Genomic DNA, 17,622 nt, shown 5'->3' on the forward strand with positions numbered 1-17,622 from the left:
CAGTAGGAGAACCTTCTGTTAATGTGAGTTCCGAAGTGAAAATCCTACATGATTATTAAAGGGCCTCAAGCAAGGCAGACTAATCAAATGAAATACTGAAAGGGTGACCCGCGAGCATTATTAACTTCATTTTGGACTTTGAAATTATTAAAAGAACAGCACTGTATTGCATAACAGATTTTTTGGTGGAATGTATTGGTGGAGTTGTCTTATAATAGCACCAGTTTCTCACCTACATACAAAGTGTCACTAGATGATAACACCTCAGAGTTGTTAGCGGAACACGGGAGTTTGTGGTTGGAGGCTTATGCCCAAGACCCCTATCACCTCCAACTGCATATCCTGTCAGAGGCCATATACAGCACATGTTTTGAAAATAGATGTATAAAAAAAACAAAACACCTATTGTGTTAAATGGAAACACCTTTCTTAAGAAATGGAATCAGTCAGTAGTTAGTCTTGTAAAGAGTCTTTGAATGTTCTAGCATGAACTTGCTGCAACAAGCAACAGCAGGGAAAATACAGCTGAAGCATGTTTCCCCTCTGACACCGCAAAAGACATGTGGTTAAACTAAAACATTATTTGTTTGCTGAGCACTGACCACTGACCACTATAAGAACTTGTTTGATGCAAATAGACTCACAATGCCAGCGGAGTAAAATCGATTTCTTTGTAAGACATGTTTTAAAGAGACAGAACTGGTCAGCTGAATGCCGGCCATCTGCAGGCACTGTGACAAACACACTTAGAAAAGAAAACTGATATAAACCTTTGAACTGTTTGAGAGAACAAAGTCTGTATTTTATTTCCAGTTTTCCTTTATTTCTTTGATTTGTACAACAAATAGCTTTTGTATAAATTTGAATTCTTTACATAAGGATGCTTTGTCAAGTTACACTCTGACATGTGCACAGCACATCATCATAAAAAAATCATATTGTTCAGAAGAGCATTGTCAGGGAACACCAGACTCAGAGACAGAGATATGTTTAAACCCAAACAGGGTATTTATTGACAGTGATGAATTTAACAGCAAGCAGGTGAGTAATGGAGTATCTTTTCCTCTACCAAGGTGATAGTGGAGCAATGATGACTGGATTGGGAGTGTAGAGAGAGTACACACCTCTTCACAGGAGTATGGTGAGCAGACAAGGTTTTGCTGGAGTATCACAGGGGGATCATTGGAGATTTACAAGGAGATCACTGGAGAATCATTAGAAGAACACTGGAGTATCACAGGGAGATCCAAAAGGCAAGTAGCGCAGGTAAGTAATTTGTTGTCCATAGTTGAGACCAGACAAAGAGTAACTGTGAGGTGTGCGCACTTATCCTGGTGCAGATTGGAGCTCTGATTGGACACAGGCGAGGGTGATGGCAGAGTGAGTGCAGGTGAGGGGCAGGAAGGAAATGTAGTTTCTGATTAGATGACTGGTCTGTTAAAGATGGGCTGATGGAGAGCATACGTGACATTACCCCAAGGGCCAATGATGGCCAATGATGTCTTCATCCACTTCGCCTACTGTGAGGGCAGAGTACATATTCATCATATCATTCCTGGGTACAGGTGGTAGTTCTCGCTGGTAGCTGTTTGAAGAGATGATCATCCAACCCACTCCCACTGTTTTTATTTCAGCATCGATAATTGAACAAATCTGTTGAGTCAAAGATTCAATGACTTATTCATAAACAACTGCCTCATTCTGCCTCAGCTGTTTAAATGAATCATTTGAATGAATGACTCAATGACACACTTATTAAGACTGTCACTTGCCGCCACCTACTGGCGGTTTAGTTTAATGTTTAAAAGTATCCCCCCCCCCCCCCCCCAACATTTCTTATTTGTATTTTCAAATATTTTTTTTAAAAAATCCCATAACATTATTTAATGCAGTTGTAATTCAGTGTAAATTATTTAATTTGATTGGTAACAGCCCTATAGTGTCTTATTCAAATTTCATTAATAGAACAATTTTTTAAGAATTTAAAATGAGAGATGAATCGTACATTTAATGAGATTAGGGGAAATAACGCCCTTTATAAAGGTTTAAAAAATGTCCTCGGGGTTAATATCACAAATATGCAGATTTAAATATGTCAAAGCTGCAACATTCTGAAGAATAAATTATATTTACACGACAAAAAAATCCTATTTTTTCTGGTCAAGCAACTTTTTTACTCAGACAAGTGAATGGCTGATTTACTTGTCCAAAGAACAAGCACATGACAAGGCTTAATGTCGAGCCCTGCAGGGCATCCATTAGATCATGTTCGTGGGCAGCCACAGGCAAGGGGGAGGGACATGTTGATAATGAAGTACAATAATGTACTGTGCTTTATGTTTGTTAGTTTTGCTTATGTGGGATTTTTAGGCAGTGGGATGTTTAATATATCTGTGCCCAAGTATGAATAATTGACCACAGTGACCAGACTACATAACAACACCCCCCCCCCCCCCCCCCCCCCCCCCGCCTTTTTTTTAATTAATCTATATTAGCACTGTATGAGCATTTAAATACGGACATAAAATCCCTAAATTGATGCTTTCAGAGTTATTAGAGCATGCACTGATGCAGGTTGCTCAGCTCAAGTTATACACATTGAAATAAAATCTTTTCTGACCATGTCTGTGTTCTTACAGTATGTTTTTTTCTTTTGTCAAATAATGCTGCCTTTGTCAATTATTGATACAGTAAGTTAGATCAGAAAGGCCATTTAAATTACTTTTACTTCGCACTAAATAAAAAATTCAACAGCATCCTTTAAAGTGGTCAGTAGTTACTCTAGCAAAATAAAGCTGAAGCCTCTAAAACTGTATAAGTCATGTTCATAAACCAAAACTGGTGTTCTTTGTTTGTTGAGGGCTAACCGTTATTAAGCACTTGTTTAATTTAAATAGGCTTAAATATCAACAGATGCCAAAATATCATGGGGTGATATCAGATTTCTGTATAGAACACATAAGACAGTAGAATAATTAGCTGCCAAGTTGAGACTTAAGAAATATCGCCATCTGCTGGCACTGTGACAATCACAATAAGAAAACAAGCAAGATATAAACTTTGAATGCTAAGATGACAAATTTGATGACAAGTATTATTTCTCACCAGATATTTTTTATTTTTGTATAAACTTTAATAGTTTGCAAAAGATGATCTTTGTCAAGTTACACATTACATTTGACAGAAACAATTTACTGAAGGGGATGCAAGTGCACATGTGATGTTACTGGCACTCGGGTTTGCTTTGCTCAATCTTCTGCTTCACTCCAGCACACTTCAGTATGAGCTCAGCATGACGTCTCTTTAACATCTCCAGTCTCTGCTGTAGGCATTCAGAGGTGTCTACCTTCTCCTCAAAGTCCCGCAGTAGTGCGGTGTTTCCCAGAAGGCCACAGCGCTGCTGCAGCTTAAGACTGTCTACGCGTAGGGAGTCACGAACCTGTCGGGTACGTGTCAGCACTTCACGTTTAAGAGCCACCAATGTGTCTGCCTTGGCAAGTTGAGTGTGTTTGGCCTTATTCTCTATCTGCATGAAATGCAGCTTCTCTTTCATATGAGAAATCCCCTAAAGTTGAGGGACAAAAACATTTGTAAAAATTAATAATTTCTAAAACAATATAGTTTGCTACAATAATTACTATGAATAGCAACATTTCAAAAGACATCTTATGTGTACAGTTGTGCAGCTGCTTATGTTGGCTATTTTAAATTATATATTATTTATTTTTATTATATATAATTAATTAAATATATTAATAAATAATTATTTTTGACATTTAACATCCTGATGACCACAAAACTAATTTCACTCCTTAAAAAAGAAAGAAAGAAAGAAAGAAAGTTCATTTCTGAGATGTTTCGGTGATGTTTTCAGGAATTAAACAAAGTGATTTACCTGCACAGAGCAGGCAACCTTCTGTTTCAGATCAATTAGCTCCTCGTTGCGCTCATTCATGTTTTGGCTCAATGTCTTGTTCTCTGTTTTGAGCTGCTCAAAGTCCATCAACAGCAAGCCATCAGCCAGCTCCCGTTTGGATCTAAGTGCCATCTCAATTTGACATATCTTGTTCTTGAGCTTGATACTGTTGAGACGCACGCATGCCAGCTTGTCTTCCTGCTTCAGTCCTTCTGCCTGCAGCTGCTCTATCTTTGCCACTGCTGCCTGTTTGCCCATCTTCCCAGTCAGTGCTGTGCTTGCAGCCTCATATTTCATTGCAGCAAAGGATCTCAACTCATGCTTCACCTGGTTCAGTTTCTCTAAGCTCTGCTGGCGGAGCTCCTTAGTCTGCTGTTGGTGGAGCTCTGAGCAACGGTGTTGCTGCACTTTCAGGTCCTCCATGAGCTCCATGTACTTTTGGTACTGCTCCTGTCCTGAGATATCTCCTTCCAGTTTGGCACCTGTCTTCTTACTGAGATATTCCGCTATTTTGGTCTGCAGCTGACCATTTAGCTTGGTGAGCTTTTCATTCTCAGCCTGTAGTTCATGTAGCAGGTCCATATGTTCCTTATTATTGATGCTTAGGCCAAACTCTTCCTCTTCTCCAGGAACCAGTGATTCATTAGAAGGGCTGGTCCTCTCATTTTCTGGGTCAGGAGTTGGAAGTTTATTCTCTTCCTCCTCTTCCTCCTCAGTGTCCTCACGCGATAGAAGATCATCAATGAAATGTCCTATTTTAGGACCATCAGTGTCCTCCAAGTTCTCATTTATAAGTTCTATTCCATCCTCCTCTTCTGTTATCATACCCTGCATAGACTCGGTTTCGTCCCTCTGTGGTCCACTTGTCTCAGCAATGGACATGTCTTCTGTCAGGACGCCCAATGAGAGCTGTGAACCCTGCTTGACCACATCATCCTCAACTGCTTCTGAGATATTAGGAGGTTCAATTTCTTCTGGTTCCTTCTCCCCAACTTGTGCACTTGTTGCCTCTGTTAGATCCTCAAACGTTTCAGTGTTTTCCACCAGTGTGTTATTTTCTAAAACAGTGCTTTCTTCATGATTTAACTCTATCTCTTCCATTTTATAGGGTTGAATTTACAAAAGATTCTTTTAAAATTATTTTTTGAAAAAACCTAAGAAAAAATTACATATAATTTCTCTAAAATAACCAACGTTTAGCTCATGAAACAGCGCTTGCCTCAACTATTTTGTGTCTGTATGGAAGTGCGTGTGTGTTGCCATGGACACCCAGAGCGAGAGCCAATCACAAGCATCGCTGTGTTACTATTAATATTAATGAGACGCAGCGGCGTGACCAGTGATACTCCACTGCGCATGCCCTGTCCCGCGCCACTGCTGCTTCCAACAACAAGCGGTAGTAAGCAATATGGCCGACCTAGGGAAGAAGTACTGCGTGAACTGCCTTGCAGATGTTACGAATTTGCGGATTCGCTGTGCCGAATGTCAAGATATTGAACTTTGTCCGGAGTGCTTCTCTGCGGGTGCCGAAATCGGCAACCATAGACGGTGGCATGGCTATCAGCAAGTTGACGGCGGGCGCTTTTCGCTCTGGGGTCCCGAAGCAGAGGGAGGATGGACTAGCAGGGAAGAACAGTCGCTGCTCGATGCCATCGAGCAATATGGATTTGGTAACTGGGTACGATTCTCAATTGAGTCCATATTGACGTGAATAAACATCTTCTGCATTGCCAAATGTGCACCTCAACACAAACTGGTCATGTTTAGTCTGCAGCAAATGATGCATTGCTTAATGAAGAAACTTAAAGAAAGTAGTTTTTTAAAGAAACCAGCAGATTCCTTGGTGCATTACAGTGTTGCTCATTCATAAGAACTTATAGCACAATATATAGTTTACATATAGAGAACAAACAGTACTGTGCACTTGTACTGAAAGCAGGTGCATTTGCATGAACTTAATTTATTAAGTAATATTATTTATGTTTGGGTTTCACATTATTATGACCTGTATTATGACTGATAGTTCTCCCAAAAATGAAAATTTTGTAAATTATTATTATTCCAAACCCGTAAAACCTTTTTCATCTTCAAAACACAAATTAAGTTATTTTTAATGAAACTTGAGAGATTTTTGTCGATCCATTGAAAGTCCATGTCATCAAAACATTTATTAAAAATGATGTAAATGTATTCCACATGATTCGTGCTGTTTAATCGAAGTCTTCTGAAAAGACACAGTCACCTCATCTTCATTTATGTTTTGAAGATGAACAAAAGTCTTGTGAATTTGTACCAGCATGAGGGTGAGTAAATAATGACAGAATTTTCATTTGTAGATGAACTAACCCTGTATCTTTGATTATTTCTGTGTATTAGGAGGACATGGCAGCCCATGTTGGTGCATCACGCACCCCTCAGGAGGTCATGGACCATTATGTGAGCATGTATATCCATGGGAATCTGGGCAAAGCCTGCATCCCTGACAGCATCCCCAACCGCGTGACAGACCACACTTGCCCAAGTGGAGGTCCGCTGTCTCCTAGTTTGACTACCCCGTTACCCCCACTAGACATATCTGTGGCGGAGCAGCAGCAGCTTGGATACATGCCGCTTCGTGACGACTATGAGATCGAATATGACCAAGAGGCAGAGAAACTCATCAGTGGCCTGTCTGTAAACTACGACGATGAAGATATTGAAATTGAGATGAAGAGAGCCCATGTGGACATGTACGTGCGGAAGCTGCGGGAGCGCCAGCGCCGCAAAAACATTGCTCGTGACTACAATTTAGTGCCAGCCTTTCTGGGACGGGACAAAAAAGATAAAGAGCGAGAACGACCAGGTGGAACAGGAGGGGTTGGGGGTGCAGGTGGAGCTCTTGGATTGGGGGGCGTTACCACCATCATTCCGACAGGGTCGCTGGGCTCCTCTGCAGCAGCAACGCCGAAACGCAAAATCACCAAGGAAGAGAAGGAGCAACGGACAAAACTACGTGCCCTTTGCCAGTTCATGCCACAGCGTGAGTTTGAAGAATTCTTCGATAACATGCACAAAGAGCGCATGCTACGGGCGAAGGTTCGGGAGCTTCAGCGTTATCGGCGAAATGGCATCACGAGACTCGACGAGTCGGCTGAGTATGAGGCGGCACGCCACAAACGGGAAAAACGGAAAGAGAACAAAAGTGTTGCTGGCTCAAAGAGAGGTAGCAGTGGAGGAGGAGGAGTGGCCGGGCTTGGAGGAGGGGTTGGAGCAGGAGGTGGGCTTGGTGGTGGTGGAGGAGTCAGTACCATTAAAGAGGAGGGGAAGGACAGTGAGTTCTCAGCCATCGAGAACCTGTCTGGTTTTGAGCTGCTGTCGGATCGGGAGAAGGTACTGTGCAACTCTATGAACCTTAGTCCTACGCGCTATCTGACTGTCAAGACTATCATCATCAAAGATCACTTACAGAAACGGCAGGGCATTCCTTCGAAAAGCCGCCTACCCAGCTACCTGGACAAGGTGCTAAAAAAACGGATTCTGAATTTTCTGTCGGAGAGTGGCTGGATATCCCGAGAAGCTTCTTAACGACACTGTCCAAAGATTTGGCTGTATGAATAATGACTGTAAATATATTTTTCTACTGTTTTATAATGGACCTCAGAAAATCCTGTGAGAACAAAATGACTGTAGGTGCCACACTGGTACATAATCAGTATTCATCATAGGGAACTTTCAGTATGTTGTCCTGTGTAATACATCAGGATATAACACAAAAAAACCCCATTGCCCCATGTTAAAATGCCTCCGTTTTGAATGTGATTTTGAGTGGCACTCGAATGTTCCCTGCCAATAGAGTATCAACACAATGCTTAATGTTGTACAAAGCAGATATTTGGTTCTGAGTTTCTTGTTTTGTCATAAGAAGGAATTTAGGACAGATCCTTGTTCTGCTTGCCAAAAGTCTCATGCTAACCTGAATTTGCTTGTTTTATTTGGATATATTTTGTTATGTCAATTGTGGGAATGTGAGACACGTGAAGCATGCTCAATATTATCTAAACATCCGATGTTTATGTTTGATTCGGAATTTTTGTTTTTGTTTTCTGGAGTTGACCTTTGTGAGGTTGTTACTATAGCTTTTTATTGAGCATGTTTCAGAAGCTCAAGTTAAATGGCACACAACCAGGCTATATAAAGTGTTAGCTTGATGATTAAAGAGTTAAGCTCTGAGTGAGAATATTTACCATAATCGTCCTGTTTCAGGAGGGTATTGTTCTCATTTGTCAGGTAATGTGATGGATAAAGCTTAATACAGCATCAAGGGTTCTCATCTCAAAGTGTACAACTACATTTCTAAGCTGAGACTGTGTTACAACTACATACTAAAGGTTTTTGTCTTTTCAAATGCCTTGACAAAATCTTCTTGCAATACCAAATCATAGATTACAACTGAGACATATTTTTCCATGATTTGTAATATTATTACCTGCTCTTGTCTACCCCAAAGCTGTAGAAAGCTAAGAAAAGCACTGTTCACGGAGGCAAATGCAAAGGTTTAATTTTTTTTACATAGTTTTGAAATTAATATATTGCGAGTCAAATAGGATAGGTACAGTGTAACTTTTAGCCATTGTTTTTTTTTTTTTTTTTTTTTTTATGTATACGGTATTGGAAATAACTGTTTAGTGTAAATCCGTTGTAAAGGCCAAGGTGGTCATCCACATTTGTTTTTATACCTTGTCATTTTTAGCCCAAGACATTGGTACATATAAAGTCCCATAAACAGTCATTCATGTTTGAGTATGCTCATGTTGTGTGCCTTGAAGCATATTTGCCCTGGTTGATGGTTTTTATTCTTTTCCCTTGAAATATTATATTTTAATCTTAAATTGTACCACATCAAAAATGTACAAAAGGTTGAGGTTTATTTTAGGTGTCTGTTTTTTCTTTACATTTCTATGCTAGACATAACTGCCCCACACAAGATTCATGTCTTTTTATGACTAAAGCCATTAAAAGTAGATGTGCACAGTTGTACTGGGAGAGAAACTCGCCCAAGGCACATATGAGATATGTAAATTGGCTGTGTAACCATTTGGTAAATATAAATGATGAATGTAGTTATGAGGAGGACACTGTGAGTAGGAATAAGGAAATTATGGGGCAAATGTGGAGGGGTTCTTTTTTTTTCTCTGTGGTGTTTTCTGTCACAGCCTTTTTATTTTATTTGTATTGAGGTGTTTACATTTTTACACAAGGTTAGTCTTCAGGTTGTGCTTCATGGTTATAGGAAATAGGATCTTTGGTCATCTTTTGGTTCCCAAGCCATTCTTCAAAACTAGTAGTGTCATGCTCACCAACATTCACTTGTTGAGGAAGAAAAAATTGACTGGTTCATTTAAAACTTACTATTTTCACTTTAATACTCATTCAATATGCTATTTCAGAGAGTATAATTATTTTTCTAACGCACCTAAAATTGAGAGGGGATATGATATTGAAAATGACATCACAAAAAGACACTATCTTAAGTATGTTTTTATAGTTTTTTTTAAAGAAAATGTGACATTTACCACTTTTTTTCTGCTCGGTTGTGACACAAATGTTCTCTGGTAAAAGTCAATTTTTGAAGGATCATATTTGTCAAAATATTGAGTATGTGGAAAGTATTTTATTGCATATGTCATGTTCTTTCCTACTTTGTATTAAAGTGTTGAAATATATAAACAATTGTCTATTATTAAGTGAAAATAATGCCCTTGCTTACATTTCAAGACTGAAATTTCAGAAGGCATTATCTAAATAACATCTGTAAGAAAATGGCAATTTCTAGTCATTTTAAAATAATAATGGTTTTTATTAGTATGAAATGCCATTTAAAAGAAGAAATATGCTCCCATATATACACTATATTCTTTTATCCAAATAACAGAAATACAGGACTTACATAATCAAATAGTATTAAATGTACCTTTTTTTGAACTTTTGTTTTATGATGAAAATTTCACAAATGAACAACAGACCTATGGAAGTTGTAATAATCACAGATCTACTTTTGAAAATGGTACATGCTTTATTTGACAATTGTCTGCTTGTTCACTTGGATGGAAAAGTTGAATCCAGATGTAAACCTTTAAATCTGATGTTCACATCTCTCCATCATTCTATCCATATAACAACCACCATTTCTAATGACTTCATAGGACACAGATCTCTCAGTGTGCTCACCCGTTCCTCTCCCGAAAACATCTCTCCAAAAAATCAGTTATTACAATTTCTGTTGACTGAGGTGTGAGATTTCATCAGGTCTGCACACTATGAAAACAGTAGTGAAAGTTAGGAAGTACAACTGCTGGTAATTAAATAATTATAAAATTATACATTTCTTTTTTAATTTTTGAATAAAATGTTACTCCAAGTCCTGTAAAGAAGACTAATTATTCTCTTACAAATTGAAAAACCTGCATAGCACAAGTGGAATCTAACAACTGCTGTCAACACATCATCATACATGGTGGTGCCAAATTGGTAACATTCTTCAGTACAGTAATTAATATAAGATCAAATACGTATAATAAGAAAAGATGTTCAATGGTATAATGTGCTGCAATGTTTCTTGAAAGGGCTTTCTGAGCAAGAATATTCACTTTTTGTATTGCAGAAGCCCCTGGAATGGTGGTGATTCTCAAAGGAATAATGCTGCATCCAATCAAAGACTCTACTGCATATGCACTCAGCTCTTATAATATACCCAAGAACTATTGTTTTAATATTGACTATTATTAATACATAACTCAAAGACTAGTCTGGCATTGTCCTTCAGTTGTCAACATATTGGATTTGCCTCCCAGAGGCACCTTTAACGAAAAAAAAAAAAAACAGTGGAACCTAAGACCAGGTAATGACCCATGATAGTGTGTACGAGTAGTTAGGGGGCCTTGACTACACCCACCAGAGCTGGCCGGAGGGTGCGGCCATGCAGCTTGTAACCTACTTTGGTAACTACGGCTATGGTACCTGGCTCCTTACCCTCCACAGGTGCATGAAAGACAGCCTCATGCTCATAAGGATCAAATTTATGACCATCAGGGTTAAGCTTAACAAGGCCGTGTTTTTTGAACACCTTTTGGATCTGCACCTCAGTCATTACAAGGCCATCGTAAAGATTTTTCAGGTGAGGATTTGCAGCAGATACTTCTGTTTTTGGTACACTTTCTGTTGCCTTCTCTAAGATGTCAGCCACCTCCAAGAGATCTTTACAGAAGCCCTGGATTCCTGGGAAAAAAAACAAAAACATGAGTGAAAACAATAAACAAACTGACAAGATGCGGGAATGTCTGTTTATAAAACAGCTTATAAACTAATTATAATAACTTACCATATAGTTTAGCATCATCAATCATCTTTTGACTTCTTTGCCTAAGGTTCTCAGTGTCTGCTAGTGCCCGCTTGTATTTATCCTGCAGCAAAAGGCAATTAAAAATTATCAGAAAAAAACCTACAAACAGCATGCTGAGTTTTCTAATCAAATTACACACAATATATAAACTGCTCCTATCAAAAACACTTATGTTTGACAAATGACAAAACCTCATGAATTATTTGCAATGCTTCTGTAAATATCTGCAATATTGTTTGTTCATTTTCTAAAAACTCAGCAGATTTATGTTGCAACACCACCATTTACAATGTGCTGGATTTACTGTATTGATTAATCTGAATGCTTCAATGTAAAGAAAGGACCAAGCTGAGGCTGACACAGACACATTCTGATTAAGTTTGAGACACTTTACAGCTGATTTACATGCAAGTAAATCCTCTGAACATCACTAATCTGTAACATGACCAGCTCCAGTTTCTAAGAAACAGCATTTGATTAAACAATTATAAGACAAATGGATAGAAGTGTCCTTGGGGTGTCCTTGAACTACAAGGGCAACTGAAGGTCAGGCTGTGCAAGAGAAAATGATGTGATTTTGTGAACTGCAAGAAAAACATTTACTGTCGGTGCATTTCAATCTCTGTTTAAGAAAATTTTTGACTGGAACTTTTATACTAGGGTTGTGCCAATAGATGATGATATTGTGTATCAATGATAGTCAGCAATAGCACCGATGCTATTGCTGATGCCTTTGACGATATCAACACGATTATTGGCTCATTTTCCCATTAACGTATTAAATTATTATTATTTTCAGGCTAGTATTATCATCAAATTGATATTAGAACATACATTCATTTGCCTTCCCTAATTTCATAACGACATCACACTTGTGACACGACAAGCATATAAGGATTGAGGACTCTTCAATGAAAACATTTTTAAAACAGACTAGAAAACTACATCCCACATCAAAATTGAATTGCAAGGTGATCTATTCACAATTTGTCAGGAGTGCTTGTTATAAAAGAGACACATCATTCTTATACAGTCCTTGTTTAAAGGTGTGGTTGATTATGATTTCACTTTTTAACTTTAGTTAGTGAGTAATGTTGCTGTTAGAGCATAAACAACGTCTGCAAAGTTACGACGCTCAAAGTTCAAGGACTACAACAAACGGCTGGTAGGGACTACAACAAGCTTCTTCCCAGGATAGTGACATCACTAACCCTAAAATTTACATAAACCCTGCCCCCGGGAATACGCAACAAAGGGGGTGAGGCCATGTTGGGCTGCTTTAGAGAAGAGGGAGAGTTGTTGTAGTAGAGTGTTGTTGCCATGCTGTCATTTTACACCGGACTGCTTCAAAACGAGGGTCAATTCAATGGTGGATTTGCACAAAAGATTAACATGACGGCACATGCTAGTCAATGAGTTAAATCAACTCCACAGCAACTACATAAATTTATGGATCAGAAACATCCAGATGCATTCTAAAAGTTGTAACTTCTTCCTGAGTCTCCCCATCAGTGTCTGACTCCGGTTTGAACAATGTAAGGCTGAACACTGTTACTGACAATCGTCTGTTTGGCTGAGTGAGATTCTCCAGCTTTGTTGTTGTTGAGCAACCGAAGCGAGAGCTGTTAAAGCTCCGCCCTCTTGAAAAGCGGGCCGGGAGCAGCAACTCATTTGCATTTAAAAGGGACACAAAAATGGTGTGTTTTTGCTCACACCCAAATAGGGGCAAATTTGACAAGCTGTAAAATTATCTGTGGGGTATTTTGAGCTGAAACTGCACAGACGCATTCTGGGGACACCAGAGACTTATATTACATCTTGTAAAAGGGGCATTATAGGTCCCCTTTAAGCCAAGGATAAAACGGCATTGTTGTTGATCAGCATTTTGTTTTGTTTCCAAGCACATTAACAAAACTTTTTAATGATGCTAATAACACTAATAACAATACAATTACAAATTATTATTGTTATTAATAATAATAATAATAATATTATTTCTACAATTATACAGGCCTAATAGCAGTCTTTAGGTCCGAACACAGCACAATAATCAGTTATTGATGAAAATCAAAAGCAGCTTTAAACACCGACCTTAAAAACAAAACAAATCCTGTTCAACAAGAAATACTGATTCTTCAATTTTTTCCCACTATCATTAATGTATGCTCCACAAGAGGAATATTAAGCCAAAAAATTAAGATAGTTATTAAACATCTACATTTTCTATATCCAATTATCAGAAAAGATCGCACCCCTGCGATAATATTGTGCATCCGCAATCTCATTGGCTGACAACAGGACGATATGATTATGGAGCACATCGCCCAACACTATTCTATGCAACAAATGTCAAGGCTGAAAATACTGCATTACCGTAACATCTTTCAGCTGTTCTTCCAGTTGCATCTTTTCTTCTGTGAAGGCTTTCTCAGCTGCACCGGGTTCTGGTTTCTGAGCCCCATTCTCCTCTTCGGTTCCAGTTCCTGGGCTTTTCTGTTGGGCTGCTGTGCAAAGGAGACGTGGGGTCGCCCTGAAACGTTAAAAGATGGGAAAATTCACCAATACAGCCTTTGCAGGTTGTTCACTGAAAAATAATCTGTCATATTTTTTTCAAAAGGAGGTTTACATAATACCAGCAGAATGTCATTCTTTAGCATTCTCATTGATCTAAATGGCACTTGCTTGGCTGGCGAAGCTACTGAAGTATACAGCCTGAAATCTTTATCTTTACTCATCAATGGGATTTTTGTGTATTTTATCCTTATGGAACTTTAAGTCAATTGTCAATAATATGAATGATCACTGTATGGAAAGACAAGTTCAATAAACTAGTTGATTTAAGATAACTGCTCCTTTATAGTTAGCAGTCAACACTTAACGGGGGATGAATGTTTTACTTACTTATCCAAGCATGTAAAGAATAAAAAAATAATATAGCTTTATTATCTTAAACTAGTTAATTCTTTGTGTAACATAATATTTCAATGACATGGGATTCTAGATACATTGACATAACAAAATAGTTAAGAGTCCAGTCTGCAACTTGTTAAGAGATAGTCTAAACCAAGGGTGTCCAATCCTGCTCCTGGAGGGCCACTGTCCTGCAGAGTTTAGCTGCAACCCCAATTAAACACACCTGAACCAGCTAATCAAGGTTTTTAGGCATACAGGAAACTTCCAGGCAGGTGTGTTGAGGTAAGCTGGAGTTAAACTCTGCAGGACAGTGGCCATCCAGGACCGAATTTGGACACCCCTGGTCTAAACCAATCATGAGGTGAAACAGAGGCGGTACGATTAGCCTAAACTTCAGTAAGTCTTGTGAACTAGCTTTGACACTAACACGTGTCGGAAATGAGTCTGTCATTGCCATGCCAACATGCGGACACTATTTTTAAAGGCTTAAGGAGATTGAAACAAACATCCTGAACTCAATAAAACATGTTCTGTATGTAACGATATATAATAATATGGTAAAGACCTGTAAGCAAATTTCACTAAGAAGCATCGATGATCACACGTAACTAATCTGCAGAGTTATTATAATGTATCCGACAGGACAACAACAAACCTGTCTAAATACTGTCACCTGAAGACATTAAGTGAGGGTCCTAAGGACATCAGCGTGAATCAGTCATTTCTAAACAGCTTACGCAACAGAAAGATTAATTTTCGTAAAAGCAAAATATTTAACCAAGCTTGGACATGAACTACACACACTAACACTGCTCAGAAAACCTACCTTACAAGCGAAGGAGACGCTATAATAGAAGAGGTCTGTCTGATCACGCGCACACACCAGTTCGCCATCTTCACTCACTGACGTCCACGCTGAGAGACATGCAGAAAGAGCAAGTCTCATTCAACCAATCACAGCTTCTGTTCTTACACGGTTGTCTTACATGACCAATCCTCGCCATAGTCAAAACTGACGCAATTCTGTAGTTTGGTTGAGAGAAAGGTCGAAACATTTTGCACGTGATAAAGGACGGCGTCTTTCCTTGGCCAAATGAAGGTTACCACACACTTTTATTACTCAACTAACGTTACGCCGAACTTTTACATCATTCCAGGTTCACCAAGTCAGACAACACACACGAATGAATTTAAAATATTTTGTCTAAATTGCATTTAACCCTTATCTGAAGACTCATATTGGATTATTGCCTTGAGTACAGTAGTCAGAGTTCACTGACATGAGTGATGGAAATTCTCTATAGGCTTATTTAAAAAAAAAAAAAAAAAGTATAATTATCGCAATTTTAACTTTGCTGTTATCAGTTTATAATATATTCAGAATAAAAGTAGGCCTATGAAATGTGTTTGTGATTTATTTTATTTTTTTATTTTTTTATTTTTTTCCCCCTCAGGTTTTAAAGCAGACAGCTGACAATGCTTCGGCTACTCTTTAAATTTAGTCCAGTAATCCTCTGTCGACTCTCAGTCAGCCTAGTCTGTCTCTCGGACATCATTTGAGAGATTGAGGTGAGGAAATCCTAAATTGTTTCTTGAGGCTCAGAAACAGCTCCTGCTTGCATAAGGATTTTTCCACAAAAGTTTTTGACCCATAATAAAGGGTCTTTGTTAAGCCTGTTGTCTGACCTGACGAAAACCTTTTCTGGGAGGTGTGTAAATTTAGCCTTTGAGCAATCCTGTCAGCATACACCTTTCAAAAGTTTGGGTTCAGTCATTTTTAAAGGAGTTAATACTTTTTTTCAACAAGGATGCATTAAGTTGATCAAAAGTGAGAGTAAAGGCACATATGTTACAGAAGATTTCTATTTCCAATAAATGCTTTCTTGTGAACATTCTATTTGTAAAGAATCTTAAAAATATGTATCACATGTATCACAGTTTCCACAAAAATATTAAGCAGCACAACTGTATTCAACATTGATGATAATAAGAAATGTTACATTAAAATGATTTCTAAGGATCATGTGACACTGAAGACTAGTAAATACTGCTGAAAATGATCACATTTTAAAATATATTAAAATAGAGAACAGTTCTTTTAAATTGTAGTAATATTTCACAATATTACTGATTTATCTGTATTTGTGATCAAATAAATGCAGCCTGTGTTAGCATAAGAGAGTTTTAAAACTATTTAAATAAGAGTAGGCTACTGACCCCAAAATATATGAACAGTGTAGACTAGTCTAGCTAGTCTTTAGTGCTCCCCTGTGTTTTAGAATTCTTAACATATAATATTTTTAAGGTGTTAAATCAATTGAAGAAAAAAAAGTTCTTGTTGAGTGTCGCTTGTTTGAAGAATGATCTGAAAATGAAAAACTGCCTTTTATTTCAGAGGTGTAAAGAGTACCTGAAAAGCATACTTGAGTAAAAGTACTGATACCTTACATCGAATATGACTCCATTACAAGTTACAAGTAACCAATTCCAATATGACTTGAGTAAAAGTCTTAAAGTATCTGATTTTAACAGTACTTAAGTATTTTACTCATGCTGAATGTAGGCTCAGAGATGCACTAGTCCTGAGAGACATACCTGTGAAAATAAGAAACAATTGATTTGAGAGAAATCAAGTTTATTTTCTAAAATCAAAACAAAACTGAACACCTCAATGTTGCAATAAATCAAGGTCGACACAACAACCTTTTAAATGTCTACAGCTCAAGTGCACAGAAAGGCCATAAGTAAACCAATATCCTTCAAAACGGTCTTGTCAATATAGCGGATAAATAAAACAATGTTAAGTAAAATTAAATAGTCAAAGTCTACTGTATGTGCTGGTTTGAGCCTCATCACCAGCTGCAGTCATTTCCTCATCTAATAAATAAAACATCTGCGATTAGCATCTACCTGCTAATGCACTCACATTCACGTAAAGTGTCCTTGTTGACAAGTTTTGGGTGAGTAAAGGGAAAATAAGATATAAGTACCTTCAATGCCCTTAGATGGCGATATCGCTTCTTTATATCAGAAACAAACTGCTGCAGAAAAAGTTAGCTGCCATGAAAAATGTAATTTGTAATTGCAACTCATCACAAATGTAGTGGAGTAAAAAGTACATTTACTTGCTCAAAAAACGTAGTCAAGAGTAAAAGTTGCCAATATCTTTGATACTCAGTACAACTACAAAGTAGCGAAAAAGATACTTAAGTACAGTAACTAGTTACATTTACTCAAGTACTTTACACCTCTGCTTTATTTATTAGAATATTTGGACAGTCTAATTAAGTGGCCACATCAGCTCACTAGAATGTTGTAACCAGTGACTTGAAATACTTTGCTATGCATCTAATTTCATGCTTTGTCTTCTGAAATGATTGATTTGAGGTGGAATTTAACTGTCAGCTTATTAATA

The 17,622-nt window shown here is 38.0% G+C and overlaps 4 protein-coding genes across 5 annotated transcripts in view; 2 read left to right on the forward strand and 2 right to left on the reverse strand.

Annotated features, from left to right (window-relative positions):
• Positions 1-3,094: 3,094 nt before the first annotated feature.
• ccdc96 (coiled-coil domain containing 96) lies at positions 3,095-5,017 on the reverse strand. The gene is made up of 2 exons (XM_051901016.1): positions 3,896-5,017; positions 3,095-3,565 (listed from the first exon to the last, which is right to left on the reverse strand). The coding sequence occupies exons 1-2, from the start codon at positions 5,015-5,017 to the stop codon at positions 3,224-3,226; spliced, it is 1,464 nt and encodes a 487-aa protein (XP_051756976.1). The 3' UTR covers positions 3,095-3,223.
• A 274-nt stretch (positions 5,018-5,291) lies between these two features.
• Positions 5,292-9,625, forward strand: tada2b (transcriptional adaptor 2B). The gene is made up of 2 exons (XM_051901017.1): positions 5,292-5,594; positions 6,293-9,625. The coding sequence occupies exons 1-2, from the start codon at positions 5,325-5,327 to the stop codon at positions 7,478-7,480; spliced, it is 1,458 nt and encodes a 485-aa protein (XP_051756977.1). The 5' UTR covers positions 5,292-5,324; the 3' UTR covers positions 7,481-9,625.
• Positions 9,626-9,948: 323 nt separating this feature from the next.
• Positions 9,949-15,199, reverse strand: grpel1 (GrpE-like 1, mitochondrial). The gene is made up of 4 exons (XM_051901019.1): positions 15,034-15,199; positions 13,668-13,824; positions 11,274-11,355; positions 9,949-11,170 (listed from the first exon to the last, which is right to left on the reverse strand). The coding sequence occupies exons 1-4, from the start codon at positions 15,099-15,101 to the stop codon at positions 10,824-10,826; spliced, it is 654 nt and encodes a 217-aa protein (XP_051756979.1). The 5' UTR covers positions 15,102-15,199; the 3' UTR covers positions 9,949-10,823.
• sorcs2 (sortilin-related VPS10 domain containing receptor 2) overlaps positions 13,907-17,622 on the forward strand; it is a 188,057-nt gene continuing 184,341 nt past the window's right edge. The window contains exons 1-2 of one of the 2 annotated variants that reach the window (XM_051901010.1): positions 13,907-14,603; positions 15,662-15,776. The gene's annotated coding sequence lies outside the window, so the exon portion shown is untranslated. Of the gene's footprint in view, positions 14,604-15,230; positions 15,307-15,661; positions 15,777-17,622 lie in introns of those variants that run through there. The other variant, XM_051901009.1, reaches the window with a different exon arrangement.

Source organism: Ctenopharyngodon idella, chromosome 7 (assembly GCF_019924925.1).
Source record: "Ctenopharyngodon idella isolate HZGC_01 chromosome 7, HZGC01, whole genome shotgun sequence".
Lineage (NCBI taxonomy): Eukaryota > Metazoa > Chordata > Actinopteri > Cypriniformes > Xenocyprididae > Ctenopharyngodon > Ctenopharyngodon idella.

Bases quoted from the DNA above. Each gene is read 5' to 3' on its own strand.
- ccdc96 (XM_051901016.1), bottom strand. From the start codon at position 5,017: ATGGAAGAGATAGAGTTAAATCATGAAGAAAGCACTGTTTTAGAAAAT. The intron at 3,566-3,895 runs GTAAATCACTTT...CCTCAACTTTAG, and splicing joins AGGTTGCCTGCTCTGTGCAG to GGGATTTCTCATATGAAAGA.
- tada2b (XM_051901017.1), top strand. From the start codon at position 5,325: ATGGCCGACCTAGGGAAGAAGTACTGCGTGAACTGCCTTGCAGATGTT. The intron at 5,595-6,292 runs GTACGATTCTCA...TCTGTGTATTAG, and splicing joins AATATGGATTTGGTAACTGG to GAGGACATGGCAGCCCATGT.
- grpel1 (XM_051901019.1), bottom strand. From the start codon at position 15,101: ATGGCGAACTGGTGTGTGCGCGTGATCAGACAGACCTCTTCTATTATA. The intron at 13,825-15,033 runs GTAGGTTTTCTG...TTAACGTTTCAG, and splicing joins GCGTCTCCTTCGCTTGTAAG to GGCGACCCCACGTCTCCTTT. The intron at 11,356-13,667 runs GTAATGCAGTAT...CTTTTGCTGCAG, and splicing joins AACAGCTGAAAGATGTTACG to GATAAATACAAGCGGGCACT.